This window comes from Sesamum indicum, linkage group LG3, assembly GCF_000512975.1.
Source record: "Sesamum indicum cultivar Zhongzhi No. 13 linkage group LG3, S_indicum_v1.0, whole genome shotgun sequence".
Taxonomy (NCBI): domain Eukaryota; kingdom Viridiplantae; phylum Streptophyta; class Magnoliopsida; order Lamiales; family Pedaliaceae; genus Sesamum; species Sesamum indicum.
The window spans coordinates 9,503,543-9,520,588 of record NC_026147.1 but is presented as its reverse complement, the minus strand read 5'-3'; the positions used below and the strand labels follow the sequence as shown (position 1 = coordinate 9,520,588).

Below are 17,046 nucleotides of genomic sequence, written 5' to 3'. Positions count from 1 at the left end.
TAAAAAGAAAAAAAGAGTCATACTTGAACTCGTATTTTGCTTTATCCATGCATTCGCACGCTGTGTAATTTTTCGAAAAAAAAACCATGGAACAAATCAGTTATAATGAATATTATATTTTCACAATCTTCAAACAATAATTACTCTTTCAGATTCTATATTTACATAGGATTGGTTTGGTTGAGGTGAAGAGTGGGTGACAAAAAAAATGAAAAGTAAAATAGATGTATCAGAAAAAGTTTGGTGATTGATTACGAGAGTAGTTGGAAGGGTAGTAAAAACTGGATGTATATAAAATTCTTTCGGAGTCTAATTTTATTTAAATTAGAATTTTTTATTGAGGTTATTCGTAGTATTTTTTTAATACATATTTTGATAATATAATTTTAGTTTTGTTTGATGAATATTTTGACTAATAACATTTTTAAAATTTTGATATACTAAAATTATTTTAATATAATATTAATTTATTTATTTTTTAATATAAAATGAAGGAAATGATTAATTAGTAAAATTATAAAAAATATTTTTTTTTTATTATACCAAACAATTTGAAGTATTTGGAATTTACTCCATTTTCAATCAACCAAACACCTTAAAGAAAAATTATTATTTTTTTTCTACCCTTTACATTTTCAGTTCCTCTTTCCTCTAGAGAAATATAAAACCCACAAAAGGATGGGTATAATATGCGAGCTTAGCAATCAGTACAGCCCAAATATCAAAGCCCAAAGCTCAACAAGAGGCTGAGTTTTCAGCCCAATTCCAGTACAACTGCAATGTGCACTGGTGCTGGATCCGACGTCGCATCATTCTCCAAAACCCTTAGAAAACCCTTCTTCTCTCCCACTTTTCTCAATATCATAGTCCAACAACAATGGTTGCCGTTAGAAAACCCAAACCTTCAGAAGACACTGCCGCCCTCCAATCCGAGTTAGCTTCCTTTGCTTCCTCCCTCGGATTTTCCTCCGCCTCCGCGCCCTCCTCCGGCTTCAATGATTCCGATTTCCGGAAAACCGGACCTATTAAACCCCACTCTCAGTCCCCCTCTAACACCCAAAAGAATTCATCCCAGAAAAACTTCAACATCAAAAATCGTAAAGCAAACCCCAGACGAGACCAGAAGCCAACTAAAAACCAGAAGTACGAACCCAGAAACAGTAATTTGTTGGCGGAAACTGATAACAACAGATTTAAGAATCTTCCGAAGCTCCCATTGGTGAAATCCAGTGCATTAGGGGTGTGGCATGACGATGCTGCTGAGCTGGAGGAGAAGTTGATTGGAAAGGATAAGAAAATTGAGTTTAATAGTGTCGAGGAATGGAGGAGTTTGGTGGAGAAGAAGAAAGAGCTGGGAGAGCGGTTATTGGTGCAATATGCACAGGATTACATGTCATCACGAGGGCAACATGGGGATATTAAGATGCTTGTCGCTACGCAGAGATCGGGAACGGCTGCGGATAAGGTTTCGGCACTGTCTGTTCTGATTGGGGATAATGCGATTGCGAATTTGAGATCAATTGACTCGCTTTTGGGTAATATGCTTTTGTTGGTTATTTGAGTTTTGAGCTGAGTTAACTTGAAGCTTTGATGTAAAATGTTTCGTGTGGACTAAACGTTCACTGGGAAAATATACTTTCTAGCTGTGAGTACAGCATAGGCTGTTTAGCGTTCTAGTGGATTACTTGATTGTGATTTTGCTGGGTATAGTAATTATAGAAAATCAATGTACTCGAGACTACCTTTGCAGAAAGCTTAATTTGAAATAAAGTAGTTTTCAGTGCATTTGGAGAAAAATTTATGTCACTGGTTTGCTGTTATCTCTACCTTTGCAGAAAGCTTAATTAGAAATGTCTTCTTTTTAGTTTTCTATGTAAGGGAAACCCTTGAAACTTCATGTGCTTTTCATATTCTTTGTACTGTCTGCATCAATTATTTGCTTTATTCATGTACTGTTAATGTGGCTGATTGTTATAAATGGTTGTTATATTCTGGATGACTTGTAAGATGATGTTATGAGAATTACGATGTGCAGGAATGGTGACGTCAAAAGTTGGGAAACGGCATGCATTCACAGCCTTTGAAGCGTTGAAAGAAATTTTTATTATGTGAGTATCCGTATTTATTTTAATTTCCTTTTACTTGTTCAAGAAGAAGTTCCACAGCAGATGTTTATCTTGGGAAAACTTTCTCAAAGGATAAAAACCAATATTTACTCAAGCAATTGCCTCTTTTCAGCTTGTTTCATGAATGATAGGTTAATTTTCTGCCTGCTGTATGTGTGGACAACAGATATCTATGTGTTTCCTACTGGATACTGTCATGGTGGCATTGCAGTTTGCACTTTATTTGATGTTTGCTAAATTCTTCTTCCAGTTTACTACCAGACCGCAAGTTGAAAACTCTCTTTCAGCGACCATTAAATCACCTGCCTGATACAAAAGATGGTTACTCTCTTTTACTCTTTTGGCATTGGGAGGAATGTTTAAAGGAAAGGTATTGATTAATCTCTGGATCTTGTTGATGATTTGCACTTCAAGTAAAATTTTTATTCATGTAAAATAATAAGATGAATATATGATACTATCTGTGGCATTAAGGGGCATACTTTATTGATAATGACTATAGATACATGAAACATACTGTTTGCAGGTATGAAAAATTTATTTCTGCGCTTGAGGAAGCTTCACTTGACGTAATAGTTAAGCTCAAAAGCATGGCACTGAAGGTTAGCATTTCACCTGTGTTTCGTCGATGTGGTTTATACAACCTTATGCACGTGCATGCTTAGCATTATAAGTGCTTAAGTGGTGATAGATTATTTGAGTATTGCTCGATAATGATAAAATCTGACATATTGAACTTCTGAGATAATTTATTTAGTATATAATTTAGGTCAGTGGTGGACCTTGATAGTCTTTAAATTATGTAACATATCCATAAAAGGAGCTGAAACTGAAGGCAACATAAAACCGTTGATCGTCTTACTTGTTTCCATGTTTGATCCAATGTATCAGACTATATATATGTTGCTGAAGAGCAAATCAGAACAAGAGCGCCGGCTACTCTCTTCATTGGTGAATAAGGTGTACTTGCATTTCCTCTGTGCATACAGTTACATATGGTTCAATGCATATGTAATTAATATTCTCTTATTCTTGACTTGTTTACAGCTTGGGGATCCTGAAAATAAAGTCGCATCAAATGCTGATTATCACTTGGCAAATCTTTTAACTGAGCATCCAAATATGAAGGTAATTTCATGTTCTTTGTACCGTGTGCTATTTCCTTAACTTTTTGGGCACATGCATTTCAACACCTCTAATCTAGTCATTACTGGTTCTTCTGGTTAATTTGTGAGTAATTCTGATGTTCCAAAAGTCTGCTGTTTGAAAGCTGTACCTTTTTAATGTCATTTTCCAAGTGATCAATGGAAATAGAGTGTTGAGAAGTTTCTTCTATTCGATACAGGCAGTCGTGATTGATGAAGTGGATACTTTCCTTTTTCGGCCTCGTCTTGGATTGCGAGCCAAGTATCATGCTGTATGTTCACAATTTTCACCCAGCTTTTACTGTTAATATAATACCCAATACCCTGGGTGATCTGTTCTTTCTCTGGTTAATGCTTGACTAAGCTTTACATGTTTAGCATGCAAATCTGAAGTGTTGTTTTAAATTAAGATCAATTTGATATGATTTTAAATTTGTTTCTTTTTTCTCTATTTAATTTGATTGATGACTCGTCAATTATGCTTATTCTGTATGGAAGAGTATGATTGTTGGAATCTTATAAACAACTTAGCTTTAAAGTGCTGATGGGAAAAGGAAAAAAGAGAGATACAAGAAGAAGAAAAGAAAAGTCTGCTGGCACTGTATTTGTTAGTCAATTGTTGAAATAACAATTGCCCTCGAGTAATATTTGACAGAATCTCTTGCTTTCTGGGTTCTGGGTATGCCTTGATTATCACGAGATGTAGTTTAGCTTGTATTCTTCTCATTTACATTTTAATTATTTTTTATAATTCTTTAATGGTAGCTTTTTGGAGAAAATGTGATTTCTGACACTTTATGGCATATTCGAAATATAGGCAAGTTGTTGTGCAGCGTGAATCTGTTTTGTTTGCATTGATCCCTTTTGGTTGTTTATACTCAAGCTTGTGAGTCCTCTTTGAACAATGGCAGTTGATTCTTATTGTTGTAAGTTGATTCTTGTTCATGTCCTAATCCTGATACTGCCAACCTTATTTCTTTTGATGCCTACTGATGTATAGGTGAACTTTTTGAGTCAAATTCGTCTGAGTCACAAAGGAGATGGACCTAAAGCAGCAAAGCGGTTGATTGATATTTATTTTGCTCTCTTCAAGGTTGTTTCTGAAGATTTCATATTCATTTTCCCATGCATCCATCACTTTTTGTGGTTGTTTCTGTTCTGAGTGATTCATCCAATTTTCATCTTACCCATCCTGTTAGGTAGCATCTTTACTCTAACACCTTGGGAAGGATTTAATGATATTTCCTACTTGTGCAGGTTTTGATATCAGAGGCCGGAGCAACACCTTCTGCAGCAAAGCAAGTCGAAAAAGCTTCCAGTTCTTCAAAGAAGGATAAACCGAAAGGCACATCGGAAACACATGTTGAAATGGATTCGCGATTATTATCAGCTCTTCTAGCTGTCGGTGAAAGCCATCTTTTTTTCTTTCTTAGTTTATGCCATATAGTGGACATCTTGCATAGACTTTTTAGCTCTAACCATGCCATGCATTGGGTCTTGATATTCTAGGCATCCATTCCTAATGCCTGATCCTGAATATTGGGATGATGCTTCTTTATAACGCCCCCAATAGCCAAAAACAATACTTCCTCTGATCATCAAATTGTATTTGTGTTTTTGTTGCCTCCATATCATGTTTGATAGAGTAAGCACCAACTGGATTCAATACCACGATTAGATGCTAGGAAGCTGGTATGCTTAGTCATAAGAAATTCTAGGTATGAGGCTGCTACCATGTAATGCTAATCTGTGGTATCATATTAATACAAAAAAATTCCAGTAAAGCATAGTGCGTATATATCGGAAGTCTGTCTTTTCTGAACATCTATTTTCGATTGAATGAAAATCAGTAATTATTTGTTTTAGTTTCCAGGTTGTCTTATTTCATGCCTACTGATACTATAGGTCTATTGCGGTGTCAGAAACTCTTCCCACAATGGTTACTTAACAGCTTCCCTTTTCCTCTTATGCAGGGTGTCAATAGAGCTTTTCCATTTGTATCCACGGATGAAGCTGATGATGTAATAGAGGTCCAGACACCTTTATTATTTCAGCTGGTAGGGCCTTTGATCCCCAGAAACTTATTTGGAAATTAAGTTTATTTCCATATGATAGTAGCATCTAGCATATCTTATAAGAGAGGAATTGCTTTAATGATCAGGTTCATTCTAAGAATTTCAATGTTGGAGTTCAAGCCTTAATGCTTCTTGACAAAATTTCATCCAAGAATCAAATTGTCAGTGATCGTTTTTATCGTGCCTTGTACTCAAAACTCCTGCTCCCAGCTGCGATGAATTCTTCAAAGGCTAGTGACATTATCTATCCTTGTATTCTTAGTCTTGTACTTTATGCAATTCTGTTTGGTTCCTGTAAATACTGCTCTGTTGACAGCAGATAGTCAACATTTACATTTTATCCTCAAAGAATTATTTTAACTGCAATGGAGTGGCTGCTTTTTGGATGATTATTTGTCTGGCAATGTAAAGGATTATTAGCTCCTTTTCCTGCTGGTGGGAAAGTATTTGTCTGATGAATTGTGTTAAAAATGAACTGTTTTTTTTTTTTTTTTGAGTTTATTGTGTAAGCTTTTTATCGTTAAACTTTACTGATTTTTTCTCTTGTACTTTGTATAAACTCTCATTCTTTTTCCCCCAGGATCAGTTTTCACTGTTTAGTTGTGTTCTGTTTAACTTCTACAGGAGGAAATGTTTATTGCATTAATATTGAGGGCAATGAAGAATGATATCAATATAAAGCGAGTTGCTGCCTTCTCCAAGCGTTTGTTGCAGGTGTGCATTGAGAGTATTTTGTGCTTTTTCCAGTGGTGGCAATGTAAGATTATTAGCTCCTTTTCCTGCTGGTGGGAAAGTATTTGTCTGATGAATTGTGTTAAAAATGAACTGTTTTTTTTTTTTTTTTGAGTTTATTGTGTAAGCTTTTTATCGTTAAACTTTACTGATTTTTTCTCTTGTACTTTGTATAAACTCTCATTCTTTTTCCCCCAGGATCAGTTTTCACTGTTTAGTTGTGTTCTGTTTAACTTCTACAGGAGGAAATGTTTATTGCATTAATATTGAGGGCAATGAAGAATGATATCAATATAAAGCGAGTTGCTGCCTTCTCCAAGCGTTTGTTGCAGGTGTGCATTGAGAGTATTTTGTGCTTTTTCCAGTGGTGGTGTAGTCTTTGAGAATGTGGTGAAACCATTACTTCAACTCATACAGTCATGCAGACATATGTGTACATATAATGTATGATATCTCAAATATAGTCCAGAACGAGAATTTAGGTTCTCTTTTTTATATGGGACACTTAATGGGACCATTTTTTAGATCTTTATTCGAGCATGATCGATGATAAAATCCAATAAGTTGTCAAGCTGTTATTTGTATTGTTGCTTTCTGCAAGATGTGGAGCATATATAGTTTGAGCCGTGACACACAGAGAAGAAGCAACCCAAAGATAAAGTGGACTGTAGATGTGCATGTTCTTATAATTTAATGGAATAATAATAATAAAAAACAATAATTGTAATACAGGGGGTTTTGAAGCACAAGAATGGGAATAGCTTGAGATTAACCTTTTATGCCTTTAGTTATTTTAAGCTGGATAGAGGACAACCTTAATGGTTAGCACCAGCAGTATCCATTTCTTTGTCATTGGATATTAATTTCTACAGAATTGGTTTTTTTAGTTTGACACTATGCACTCTTCTTTGTTGTTGTACTCTGTTGACTGCTCCGTCACCTAGCAGGTTGCCCTACAGCTGCCACCTCAGTATGCTAGTGGATGCCTTTTTCTGCTGTCTGAAGTCCTTAAAGCACGGCCTCCTCTTTGGTATTTTATTTTACCTGGGAAACTATTTATGCAGTGTTGCAAAGATAAAACAATCTTATTTCTGAAACACTTCTATCATGTAGGAATGTACTGCTTCAAAATGAGGCTGCTGATGCTGATGAAGATCTTGAGCATTTTGAAGATATTACAGAAGATGATGACAATCAAGTCATTCCTGTACCTAACAGAGACAATAATGGGATTGTTGCTGACATAAAAAAAGAATCTGATGATGATAGCGAATCATCACCCAGTGAAAGTGGTTCTGCATCTTCTGGTTCTGAAGGCGATACTCTCAATGATACAGATGATTTACTTGGGGAAGGTGGTCTCAATAAACTTGAGGAATTTAAGCCAACTTCTGATCATGAAGTCCGGAATCATCAAGGTCCAATGTTGCCCCAAGGTTACAACCCACGGCACAGGGAACCTACTTATTGGTAATTTTTACAATTGAATAGTTGTGAGTTTATTCTGAGTGTTAATCGTCTAACTGTGCATACGGGAATTTGAGAAGCATGGATACTTCGAGTTTTCTGCCTAATCCAATGATTTGTGCATAGGTGTAATCCTTTGGAGAGTATTCTATAGCGAGGTATTTGAATATGATAAGGTTTTCCAGAAAAGGCATTGCAAAAATTTACTACTAATTTGCCCGAATACCAAATGAGAATTATACTAAGATAAGCAATTGGTACATTCGTGCACATTATTTTAAGTTTTATTCTTTGGTCACTGGGGCAGTTATCTTTTCATTTATACTTACTGTTATGCTTCCTAAATTTCGTGAGCAACAGCAATGCAGATAAGGTAGGCTGGTGGGAGCTGATGGTGCTCGCTTCACATGTGCACCCCTCGGTAGCTGCAATGGCCAGAACACTTCTTTCTGGGGTCAATATCGTGTACAATGGCAATCCGCTTAGTGACCTTTCACTTGGTGCATTCCTAGACAAATTCATGGAGAAGAAACCAAAGCAAAGTATATGGCATGGTGCCTCCCAGATTGAACCTGCCAAGAAGGTTAGTGTGTCAGCCCCCTCAACCCACAATAAGATGTTCTCGTTTTCTTTGATAGTATATTTATTGAGGTGTTGATAAATAAGTGCTCTTATTAAGCTGAGCAATCTACTTTGAGAAAGTATCCTCACTTAGAGATGTTGGGTTGTTAATTCATGACTTTTACTTTCGAGGGAAAGACCTTAAAGATTCAAGTTGTGAACTGATATATATTGCTAATTCAGACAAAAACATTTGAGCGGAAGTGCTAGTACTATTCTGTACCTGCAGTACACTTGATATGATAGCTTTACATTTCTCACTCTTTTGGTGAAGAGATTTCTCTGTTTTGGATTTCCTTTATACCAACTCTTGCCCAACTAGGTGCAACTGTTCCATAGTAACTGCAACTTTTTGCCGGTTTCTTGCAGATTGACATGAACCACCAGCTGATAGGATCAGAAATCTTATCACTGGCAGAATCTGATGTGCCTCCTGAGGATGTGGTTTTCCATAAGTTCTACCTGAACAAAATGAATTCCTCAAAGAAACCAAAAAAGAAAAAGAAGAAGACAGCTGAGGATGAGGCTGCTGAAGAATTGTATGCTGTCGATGGTGATGAGGATGGAAGTGATGATGAAGAGATTGATAATATGTTAGATTCTGTCAACCCCACTTCAGAAGAAGGTGAATATGATTATGATGACCTGGACAAGATTGCCGATGAAGATGATGAAGATTTGATTGCTAATGGAAGTGATGAAGAATTAGACATCCCGTCAGATATTGAATATGAAGATATTGAGAACGGTGAAACCAGCTCCAGGGAAAACAGCGACAACAGTGACAGTGATGTTGCTATAGGGGAAGCTGATGATGGAAGTGATGATGATGTTGCAATAGGGACAGCTGATGATGGAAGTGACTTTGACGACAGCTTTGATCAAAGGAAAATTGATCAAAGGAAAAAGAAACGAAGAACCTTTAAAGATTCTGGAGCTTCTCCTTTTGCAAGTCTTGAAGATTACCAACACTTGATGGAGGACAATGCTCCTGAATCAAATTCATCCATGAAAAAGAAAAGGAACAAATCAAAGAAGAAGAGAAAAGTTTCTTAACCTCAGGTCCATTTTTGTAAGTCAGAAAAGGAGGGAAAGATACGACTCTAGCTGTCTAAACAGGTGCGCAGAACTCCATTGACTTCGTGGCCCAGACAACTATCCGGATCGGAGTTTGCAGTGTGTTTTTCCAACTTACAAAAGAATTGCCCCACTTTTAGTCTAAATCCTCAGAACTCATCTGATGGTTGGTCAGTAAAATATTCTTGCTTTCTGCTCTTGTTTCCTTTGGGAAAATTTTATTGTATAAGGTTTAATTTACATAATTTATGTCCTGTTCATTCATCTTGAGATTAATGTTTGAAAGCACATTGTGACCAAAAGGTCTGAAGCAAAGCTCGCTCTCCATGAATTTCTTACAATACAGCAATTACATTAAAAACAAACATAACACCAACTTCGGATACATTCAACTTAAGCTTAAAGCTAGCACACGAACGCGTGAGTTATAACTATCTATAGTGCTCCCTAAAACAAAAGAAAGAGCAGCACCCTGATTTTTCCTTCTTTTCAAGATATGGCAACTTCCACTGTCTTGGGCTTAGGAGGCGGCGGCAGCTTCTCCACCACCACAGTCAACACCCCATTTTCACACTTTGCAGTGATCGCCGACACATTGCAATTCTCTGGCAGCCGGAATTTCCTAGCTAGTTTCTGCGGCGGCCTCCTCTCCAGTCTTATATACTTGCACCCTTCTTCCTCCCCATCTTCCCGCTTCCTCTTCCCGTTGCTCTTTATCACCAACGTGTTCTCCTCTTCAACTGTGACCTGTATTCACACCCAAAAATCTTAGATAATTCGTTTAATGTGAAGGCAAAGTTCTTAGCTTCTGCATTGAAACGGGTTTGGGTACCTGAATATCCGACTTGGAGAGCCCCGGAACATCCATGTAGAATATGTATTCTTTGGGGGTGTCGAGAATGTCCACCGGTAGAGTACCAAGGACTCCACCGCGGTTGCTCTGATTGACGTCGTTTGGACGAGAAGAAGAGAGCACGAATCTCTCCATGGTCTCGGGGAGACTCAGCAGCTCGCTCAATGCTTCCACCACGGCGCTCATCTCCTCTGTAAATGATCAACCAGAAGATTAGGAATGTATTCGATGTGCAGAGAAGGCGTTCGATAAATATGCCGAACGAAGTGAATGTGATGGTTGTTGATGAGCAGAAAAGGTCGGCCGTCGCCATTTAAAGAGCAAAAGGGAAGAGAGTTCTGTTGGGTTCAAGAAAAGCCTAGAAAGGACAGGTAACCTCCACACTCCCTCTCTGGGACACTTGGTGCTATTTATGTTGTATTCCCATAATCTTTTTGCATTTGGGAAAGAAGGAGAAAATTGTAATTTACACGGTAGTTTGAATATTAATTTTATATTTTGTCAATATTAGTCTCGTAATTTAGAAAATTTGCAGAGTTAGTTCATCGTTCTAATATTAGTTTCACATTTTAGGAAAATATGTTAAAATTAGTCCTATACTTTTGAAAAATATTGCAAAGTTAATCACAAATATTGTAAAATTTAGACCGTGGGACTAATTTTATAATATTTTTCTAAAGTGTGTAGGGGTGTATAGAAAACGATTAAACTGATCCAATCAGACCGAATCGAAAACCGAAGTCATAGGTTTTTTTTTTTAAATTGTCGGTTTTTCAGTTCTTTTTTTTGTTGCCGTACCAAAAAATTGGAATTTTGAATAATATAATAAATAAAATATATTTTTATACATATTAATAATATATAATTGTTTATATTTATATATAATATATTAATATTATATTATTAATATATATTAATTATAGAATACATATAAATATATAGATAGAAATAGAATAAAATAAGAATTGAGTCACTTACGAGAGAAGAGTCAGAAGAAACAAGAGAAACAGACCAGAACTAAGTTACTAATAGAGAAAAAAAAGAAAGAAAGAAAGAGACTTGACTCTTCGGCCACTGGCGACGACTGAGACCGGAAGAATAAAAAAAAAAGATAGGACCGGCGACTGAGCGACGACGACGGGTAGGTTTTCTGGTTTTGCTCTCTTATAAACAGAAAAGTTTTAAAAAATTTGACTTACAATTTTGCTTTGAAGTGTTTGATGAAATGCCTAAATTAAAAAATATGTGGATTCTTTTGTTGCTGTTAAATGTTAAACCGTTTAACCATTTCTGAAGCTGTTGTTATTTTTTCTCTTTTCGGTTCAGCTTCAGAATTTAAGTTGCTGTTTTGTTGTTATTTTTCTCTTTTCGGATACTTGGCATTATTGCTGATAATGTTGTTTTCCCTCTTCGAATTTGATCGGTTTTTTCGGTTCGGTTTTCAGAAAACTCGAACTGAACTTTTGGTTAACCGAAAATTCAATTCGGTTCGATTTGGTTAACCGGTTTGCACACCCCTAAAAGTGTGTGACTAATATTAATTACTTCAAAAAGTATGAGACAAATATTGTAAATTCACTTGTACTTTAAGACTAAATTGTAACTTTTTTAGGAATGGATATTTTTATTTTGGAGATCTTGATTTATTAATTGTTTTCAAGATGTTTCTATTAATCAATATTTTGATGTGTATATATATATATATATGTGTGTGCGCATTCATCTCTGTAGTTATTTAATATTGCAAATTCAATTAGTGTCTTGAAAAATCTATATTTTTTACATAATTGAAGCATGGTGGGAGATGTAATTCTTTACATCTTTTGGTAGAATCAAATTTAAAAACTAATTCAACACATTAATAATTTAAATTAACAAATATATTAAAATGAGATGAATAAATAATAAATTATTATAAAAGCAGAGCAGATATTCACTCACCGTTGTGGGTGATTGAGACCTCCCCCTTATCCATCAAGCTTTGCCATTTCTTATTCTTTTCTCAATTTCCACATTTCTTTTTAGTCCTGTACTCTTTTTCTAATAATTCTTCATAAATTTCTTCTATTTTTTTATATTTTAAAAATAACAATCACAATTTTAAATTATAAATTGATTTTGCACATTAATTACTTTTTAGTAAATTGGATTAAGACATTTTTTTTTGAATAAATTTGCAACATTCATAATTTTCAAAATCGTTGTTCAGAGAAGTCTGGGCCGAATCGTTCTACCTCCGGTTAGTAGTGTAATGCGCTTTATCAGTTAACTCTGCTGACTGTGTCGTTCGTCTTTTCTTCCTCCCTCTTCATTTCCAAAGTCCAACTGAGCTGAAGTCTTCGAAGGGGCAAAATTCGAATTTGGAGGAAGAAAAAAGAATCAATTTGATCTCTCGTTTGCTTCTCTTCCAGTACTGATTCCTTACTCGCCTTTGTCGGAGCTCAAATTTGGCGTATCTATACTTACTAATTATCAAATAAAGTTTCTCTCTGTTCCGGAATTTCAGGAATTCTCAGAAAATAGTGGAGAAGATGTCGAGGTTTCGTGCATTGTGGCAAGCTTCAATCAATGCAACTAAAAGAGGTACTATGTCTTTTTCCATTGTTTTACTTCATCATCCGTTTAAGTGTTTGATATTGCTTTTTCTTTTCTCCAATTGTTTGTTTTACAATGCTACCTGTTTGCTTTTGGGATTATGTTGATTTTGTGATGTATATGTGTTATCTTTGTTGGTCCTCGAAACTATTTTTGGTCCTCCACAAATGCAACTCCTTTGAAGTTGGGGTTTTGTTTATGTTCATTTTGTTGGTTTCAGTTATCTGAGGTAGTTTAGAAAAACTAATTAATTTGACAAGCAGTCGAATAATTTTAATTCCTTCTGACTGCAAGGTGTAGTGAGCTTTTGCAAATTTACAAGATAATGGGGGAAAGATTTGGACCAGTTTTGTTTCTTCATTTTTGTTCTTGGGATGTAGCTCGCAGAATTACGTGTTTGTATTTTTCATTAACTGAAACTTGCAGAACTAGATACAATGTGGTTTTATCATTTTCTTTGCATCTTGCAGCTCTCACATGGAACCTTGAAGACTTGGTCCCTCCCAGTGAAAGATATATCTTCAAATTTGACTCGAAGGAGGAGCTAAAGCGGTGGCATTTATATTCAGATTCTGAGTATGGAGGTATGAGTCTCAGAACCTGATGTTTTGACATCCAACTATGTAAAGAAAATAACAAAATCCTTCTATTCTTGTGTTCTCTTTGGTGTTATGCTACAGTTTTCGAAGAGCATGCAGGAAAGTATGGTATTTGTGGTGATATTTTCAAAGAAAAGTTTGACACTGTTACTGCTTTGTTAGTGCAATAATAGTTAAGCTGCTATTCACAGTGAAAAGTATTCCTTAAAGAATCTTTTTCTAGAATACAAATTGAGCAATAAAATGAAAATGCATTGAGATTCTTGTAACAGTGAAAATATCTTTTCAGGTCTGTCATCAGCATCGCTGGAGATAAAAGACTCAGTGAATGGATCAAGTGGGACTGGTCAGTAAATATTTCATCTTGTCTCAACAAACAATTATATTTACTCAATTGAATTCTGTAGTTGGCAATATAATTCAGAAGATTTACGGCCTGAATCTTCCTTGAACAATAACTCTTCCTCTCCACATTTTGGAATATCTGAAAGATTTATAGCACCTTCAGTTGAAGTCCCTTAATTGGGTAACAGGGCATGACAATTTTCTTTTTAGTTTTTACTATGTAAGAATTGGACCTCTTCCTCTTTGTAAATGTCCTAGGTGTTCGCATGGAACATGTGAGACTGCAAGACATAGTAGGATTGGATCTCTTATTATTTGGAAATGTACTTGTTGTTTTGTGAGTCTGCAAGACAAAGTCATTCAGTACCATTTATAAAATTACCTATTGAGTTCCTTCCTATGTTGCATGCTGGAGTCGAATTTGATTTACTTTCTTTTTGGTGGGTGTATGTCATAGGTGTATTCTCTGGAAACCTTTCTTTGGATGTTGATGAAAGTTCAAGATGGAACATAAGTAGGAGTGGCTTCTGTGGAATGAGATCTAAAAAGGTAAATGATACTTATAGTCCATTTGAAAATGTAGAGATCAAGCTGCAGATTTTGTACGATATTTGAATTATCTATAATTTTTAATGATTGTCCTAGTAGACTTTGGTGCCAAAAGTTAAATAAGTATGTTATAGACCCCCTTGAATCCCGTTACATTTTGAATGTCATTCCTTTGGTTATCCACTTGTTTTGCAGTTTGATGGCTTCATTGATTTGGATGCCTACGACACATTAGCCCTAAAAGTTAAAGGAGATGGAAGATGCTACATTTCTACTGTGAGTAATTTGGGCCTGTTATAATACTCTCGACATATAGAAGATTTCATTTTCTTTTATATTTAAGTGATTTGAAAGTTCATAGTCATCCTGCACTTTCGAACACCTAAACTGAACATCTTACAAACTTAGAAGCAAGCTATTTGAACCTTCATCTATCTTTAATGCAGATTTATACGGAGAATTGGGTGAATTCTCCTGGACAACAGGAAGATAACTCGTGGCAGGCATTTGTTTTTGTGCCTGAAGGCAACTGGTATATTGCGAAGGCAAGCCTTCTCTCTCTGACACACACATGATATATATAATTTGTGTATGAATATGCTGCTCAGAAGCAAGCAGATGACCTAGAATTGGTTTCCTGATGAAAAACTCTAGAATGGCTTTGATAATTATAAACTACTATTGCTACAATAGAGCATATATCTTGTTACTGCAACTGAAATGATTAGGCTGGTCAAGTTTTGGTTTTGCAGGCTGCTACTCTCTTTTCACTGTTCTTGGCACAAGATTGAACTGAATTTATTAATGATTTTAGTTGAAAATGTTGACTAGATTTAATTTAACTGTATGCTATTCAGCAGATTCCTCTTGCTCGATATCTGCCGACATGGAGAGGCAATGTGATAGACGCAAAGCTCGAGATGAACCCATCTCGAGTTGTCGGCATGTCTCTGTCGGTCAATGCAGAAGGTGGAGTTCCAGGTGCTAGATCTGGTCCAGGTGATTTTCGAGTTGAAATTGATTGGATTAAAGCTTTGAGAATGCAGAGTTAACCCCCCAGTGCCCAGAGACCAAAGAATAAGCATGGCAAAAGTTATTACTGCTTACCATACGGATGCTAGTGATCAGATGTATAACTGTAGCAATATCAAAATGGAGTTTGGTAAGTGTCATTTGACACACATATCAATTTTGACTGAAATTAGTTGAAGTTAAGGAATTAGGTTTTGATAAACGCATTACTTGGTTTTCAGTTGATTAACCTGATGAGATATGCTGCATTAACTTTCTCCCTTATTCAATACTGAAGGTTGGTTGATCCCATTATTAATCCTCATATGGTATGCCTATTAGTTCCATAAGCATGTATTTGAACTAGCTTGCTAGTGCTTTCTGCATACAGAACCCTCTAAATTCATGGCTGAGCACAAGAAGTTAGCAACACTCAACTTTGGATGGTTGGAAATGAACTAGAGAATGGGACATTGTGGATTCTTTGTGAATTGTGGACCATGGTATTGACTTATCTTTCTTACTCTGCAAATATGTATCTGCTTTCTTTTGTTTCTTTTTCAATGAGCCATCTTTCTCCAGAGCAGTAACATTCCATCTCCCGTTTCTGGTTTAATTTCTTGATTTTCCTATCAACCAGTTATGGGCATCAAAGAAAGAGAAGATGACTTGACTCCTCTGATACAACTATTTTAACCTTTTCGACTTTGTCAATTTTGTGGTCTCCCTTTCTTGTGGTTGGAGTTGCGATTGCTGTGCGCCCGTGGGACGTGATTTCGACCCCATTTGAGTCCTTTTGTACCATTAGATCACGTGGGCATTTCCCCACTCCACCTGGACCCACTGCACACAGGAAACAAACATGGTAGATTTTTCTTGTTGTGAAGAGGAATTTGGGGTGGGGTGGGGTGGGGGGGGCTACAAGAAAAGAGCATATAGATCCCCAAGATTTTTTAGTTACAGACGGGTTTTGAGAAAAGAAATTTAACTTTTGAGGGTCTTTTACACTTATGTTGGTTACATCAAATGTTATTATTTTATAGGTTGGGATGAAAGTTGTGAAAGATGATGTCTTAGAATAATGAGGTGAAATCATGGTGGAGAAGAACCAAACAGAAACAGTAGCTTCGACCGTGTAACGTCAGCTGCAATTTTGGGTGGCTGCAAATTGTTTGAGACTGAAGATTAGTAAATGTAAGTGCAAGTTGCCCACTTGTTATTTTACTCCAAGAAAACACCCACTCATCTATCAAACATGTCTGTCTCATTAAATGCGATTCTTCTAGGTCCTACCCAAGTGCCACCCCCCAAACACACACAGGAGGAGGGGTGGGTTAAATCTTGAATGTTTGGTCAAGATTGAATTTCGATTCTCTGCAGTCATCATAATAAGTTGAGAGGAAGGGAGACACTCAACTTTAATCAAAAGGGATTTGATTCTTTCTTTATGGGGAAAAATCTAGAGACCTCCCTATAATAATAGGGATGTTTAAAAAATCCTTATGAAAATTAAAGTATCAAATATTTTTCTTATGATATAAAATAAAGTTTAAAAAATCCTTTCCGTACAAAAATTGGGCCACACCGCTTTGACTGCGATTTCCTATAAAGTACTTTTTTTTTTTTTTTTTACATTTTTGCTCTTATCTCATATTTAATATATAATATTATATATATGTATTTAATAATTAAATATTATTTTATATAATAATTATTTAATTAAATATTGTATATTTCTATTAATAATAAAATATTTTTTATGTAATAATTACTTAATTATTTATATAATAAAATATTATTTTAATTAAATTAAAATTAATATATATATATAATTAAAAAAAAAGAGCAGCA

At 35.7% G+C, this 17,046-nt stretch overlaps 3 protein-coding genes across 9 annotated transcripts; 2 read left to right on the top strand and 1 right to left on the bottom strand.

Moving 5' to 3' along the window:
• Positions 813-9,507, top strand: LOC105157868 (CCAAT/enhancer-binding protein zeta). Its single transcript, XM_011074370.2, has 16 exons — positions 813-1,535; positions 2,036-2,108; positions 2,377-2,496; positions 2,653-2,728; positions 3,018-3,086; positions 3,174-3,254; positions 3,472-3,543; positions 4,272-4,364; positions 4,529-4,672; positions 5,245-5,328; positions 5,433-5,576; positions 5,971-6,060; positions 7,026-7,108; positions 7,192-7,548; positions 7,906-8,128; positions 8,536-9,507. Exons 1-16 carry the CDS (start codon positions 878-880, stop codon positions 9,220-9,222), a joined length of 3,054 nt encoding a protein of 1,017 aa, XP_011072672.1. The 5' UTR covers positions 813-877; the 3' UTR covers positions 9,223-9,507.
• Positions 9,550-10,472, bottom strand: LOC105157869 (17.4 kDa class III heat shock protein). The gene is made up of 2 exons (XM_011074371.2): positions 10,076-10,472; positions 9,550-9,990 (listed from the first exon to the last, which is right to left on the bottom strand). The coding sequence occupies exons 1-2, from the start codon at positions 10,280-10,282 to the stop codon at positions 9,733-9,735; spliced, it is 465 nt and encodes a 154-aa protein (XP_011072673.1). The 5' UTR covers positions 10,283-10,472; the 3' UTR covers positions 9,550-9,732.
• On the top strand, positions 11,049-16,449 carry LOC105157867 (probable complex I intermediate-associated protein 30). Of its 7 annotated transcripts, XR_002286710.1 has the most exons (12): positions 11,049-11,237; positions 12,417-12,506; positions 12,603-12,679; positions 13,162-13,275; positions 13,580-13,636; positions 14,093-14,184; positions 14,380-14,460; positions 14,631-14,729; positions 15,045-15,346; positions 15,438-15,493; positions 15,587-16,060; positions 16,239-16,448. XR_002286710.1 is itself a non-coding variant. In XM_020692340.1 (9 exons), exons 3-9 carry the CDS (start codon positions 12,628-12,630, stop codon positions 15,234-15,236), a joined length of 687 nt encoding a protein of 228 aa, XP_020547999.1. In that variant the 5' UTR covers positions 11,049-11,237; positions 12,417-12,506; positions 12,603-12,627; the 3' UTR covers positions 15,237-15,510. The 7 variants fall into 7 exon arrangements, 4 of the variants coding, with proteins under 4 accessions (XP_020547999.1, XP_020548002.1, XP_020548001.1 ...); XR_002286708.1 differs by having other exon boundaries at positions 15,045-15,493; positions 16,239-16,449; XR_002286709.1 differs by having other exon boundaries at positions 15,045-15,493; positions 15,587-15,698; positions 16,239-16,446.

Excerpts from the sequence above, each read along its gene's own strand:
- LOC105157868 (XM_011074370.2), top strand. The coding sequence starts at position 878 with ATGGTTGCCGTTAGAAAACCCAAACCTTCAGAAGACACTGCCGCCCTC. Across the intron at positions 1,536-2,035 it reads ATCAATTGACTCGCTTTTGG|GAATGGTGACGTCAAAAGTT; the intron begins GTAATATGCTTT and ends TACGATGTGCAG. Across the intron at positions 6,061-7,025 it reads TCTCCAAGCGTTTGTTGCAG|GTTGCCCTACAGCTGCCACC; the intron begins GTGTGCATTGAG and ends GTCACCTAGCAG.
- LOC105157867 (XM_020692342.1), top strand. The coding sequence starts at position 12,628 with ATGTCGAGGTTTCGTGCATTGTGGCAAGCTTCAATCAATGCAACTAAA. Across the intron at positions 12,680-13,161 it reads AATCAATGCAACTAAAAGAG|CTCTCACATGGAACCTTGAA; the intron begins GTACTATGTCTT and ends TGCATCTTGCAG. Across the intron at positions 14,461-14,630 it reads GAAGATGCTACATTTCTACT|ATTTATACGGAGAATTGGGT; the intron begins GTGAGTAATTTG and ends TCTTTAATGCAG.
- LOC105157869 (XM_011074371.2), bottom strand. The coding sequence starts at position 10,282 with ATGAGCGCCGTGGTGGAAGCATTGAGCGAGCTGCTGAGTCTCCCCGAG. Across the intron at positions 9,991-10,075 it reads TCTCCAAGTCGGATATTCAG|GTCACAGTTGAAGAGGAGAA; the intron begins GTACCCAAACCC and ends GTGTGAATACAG.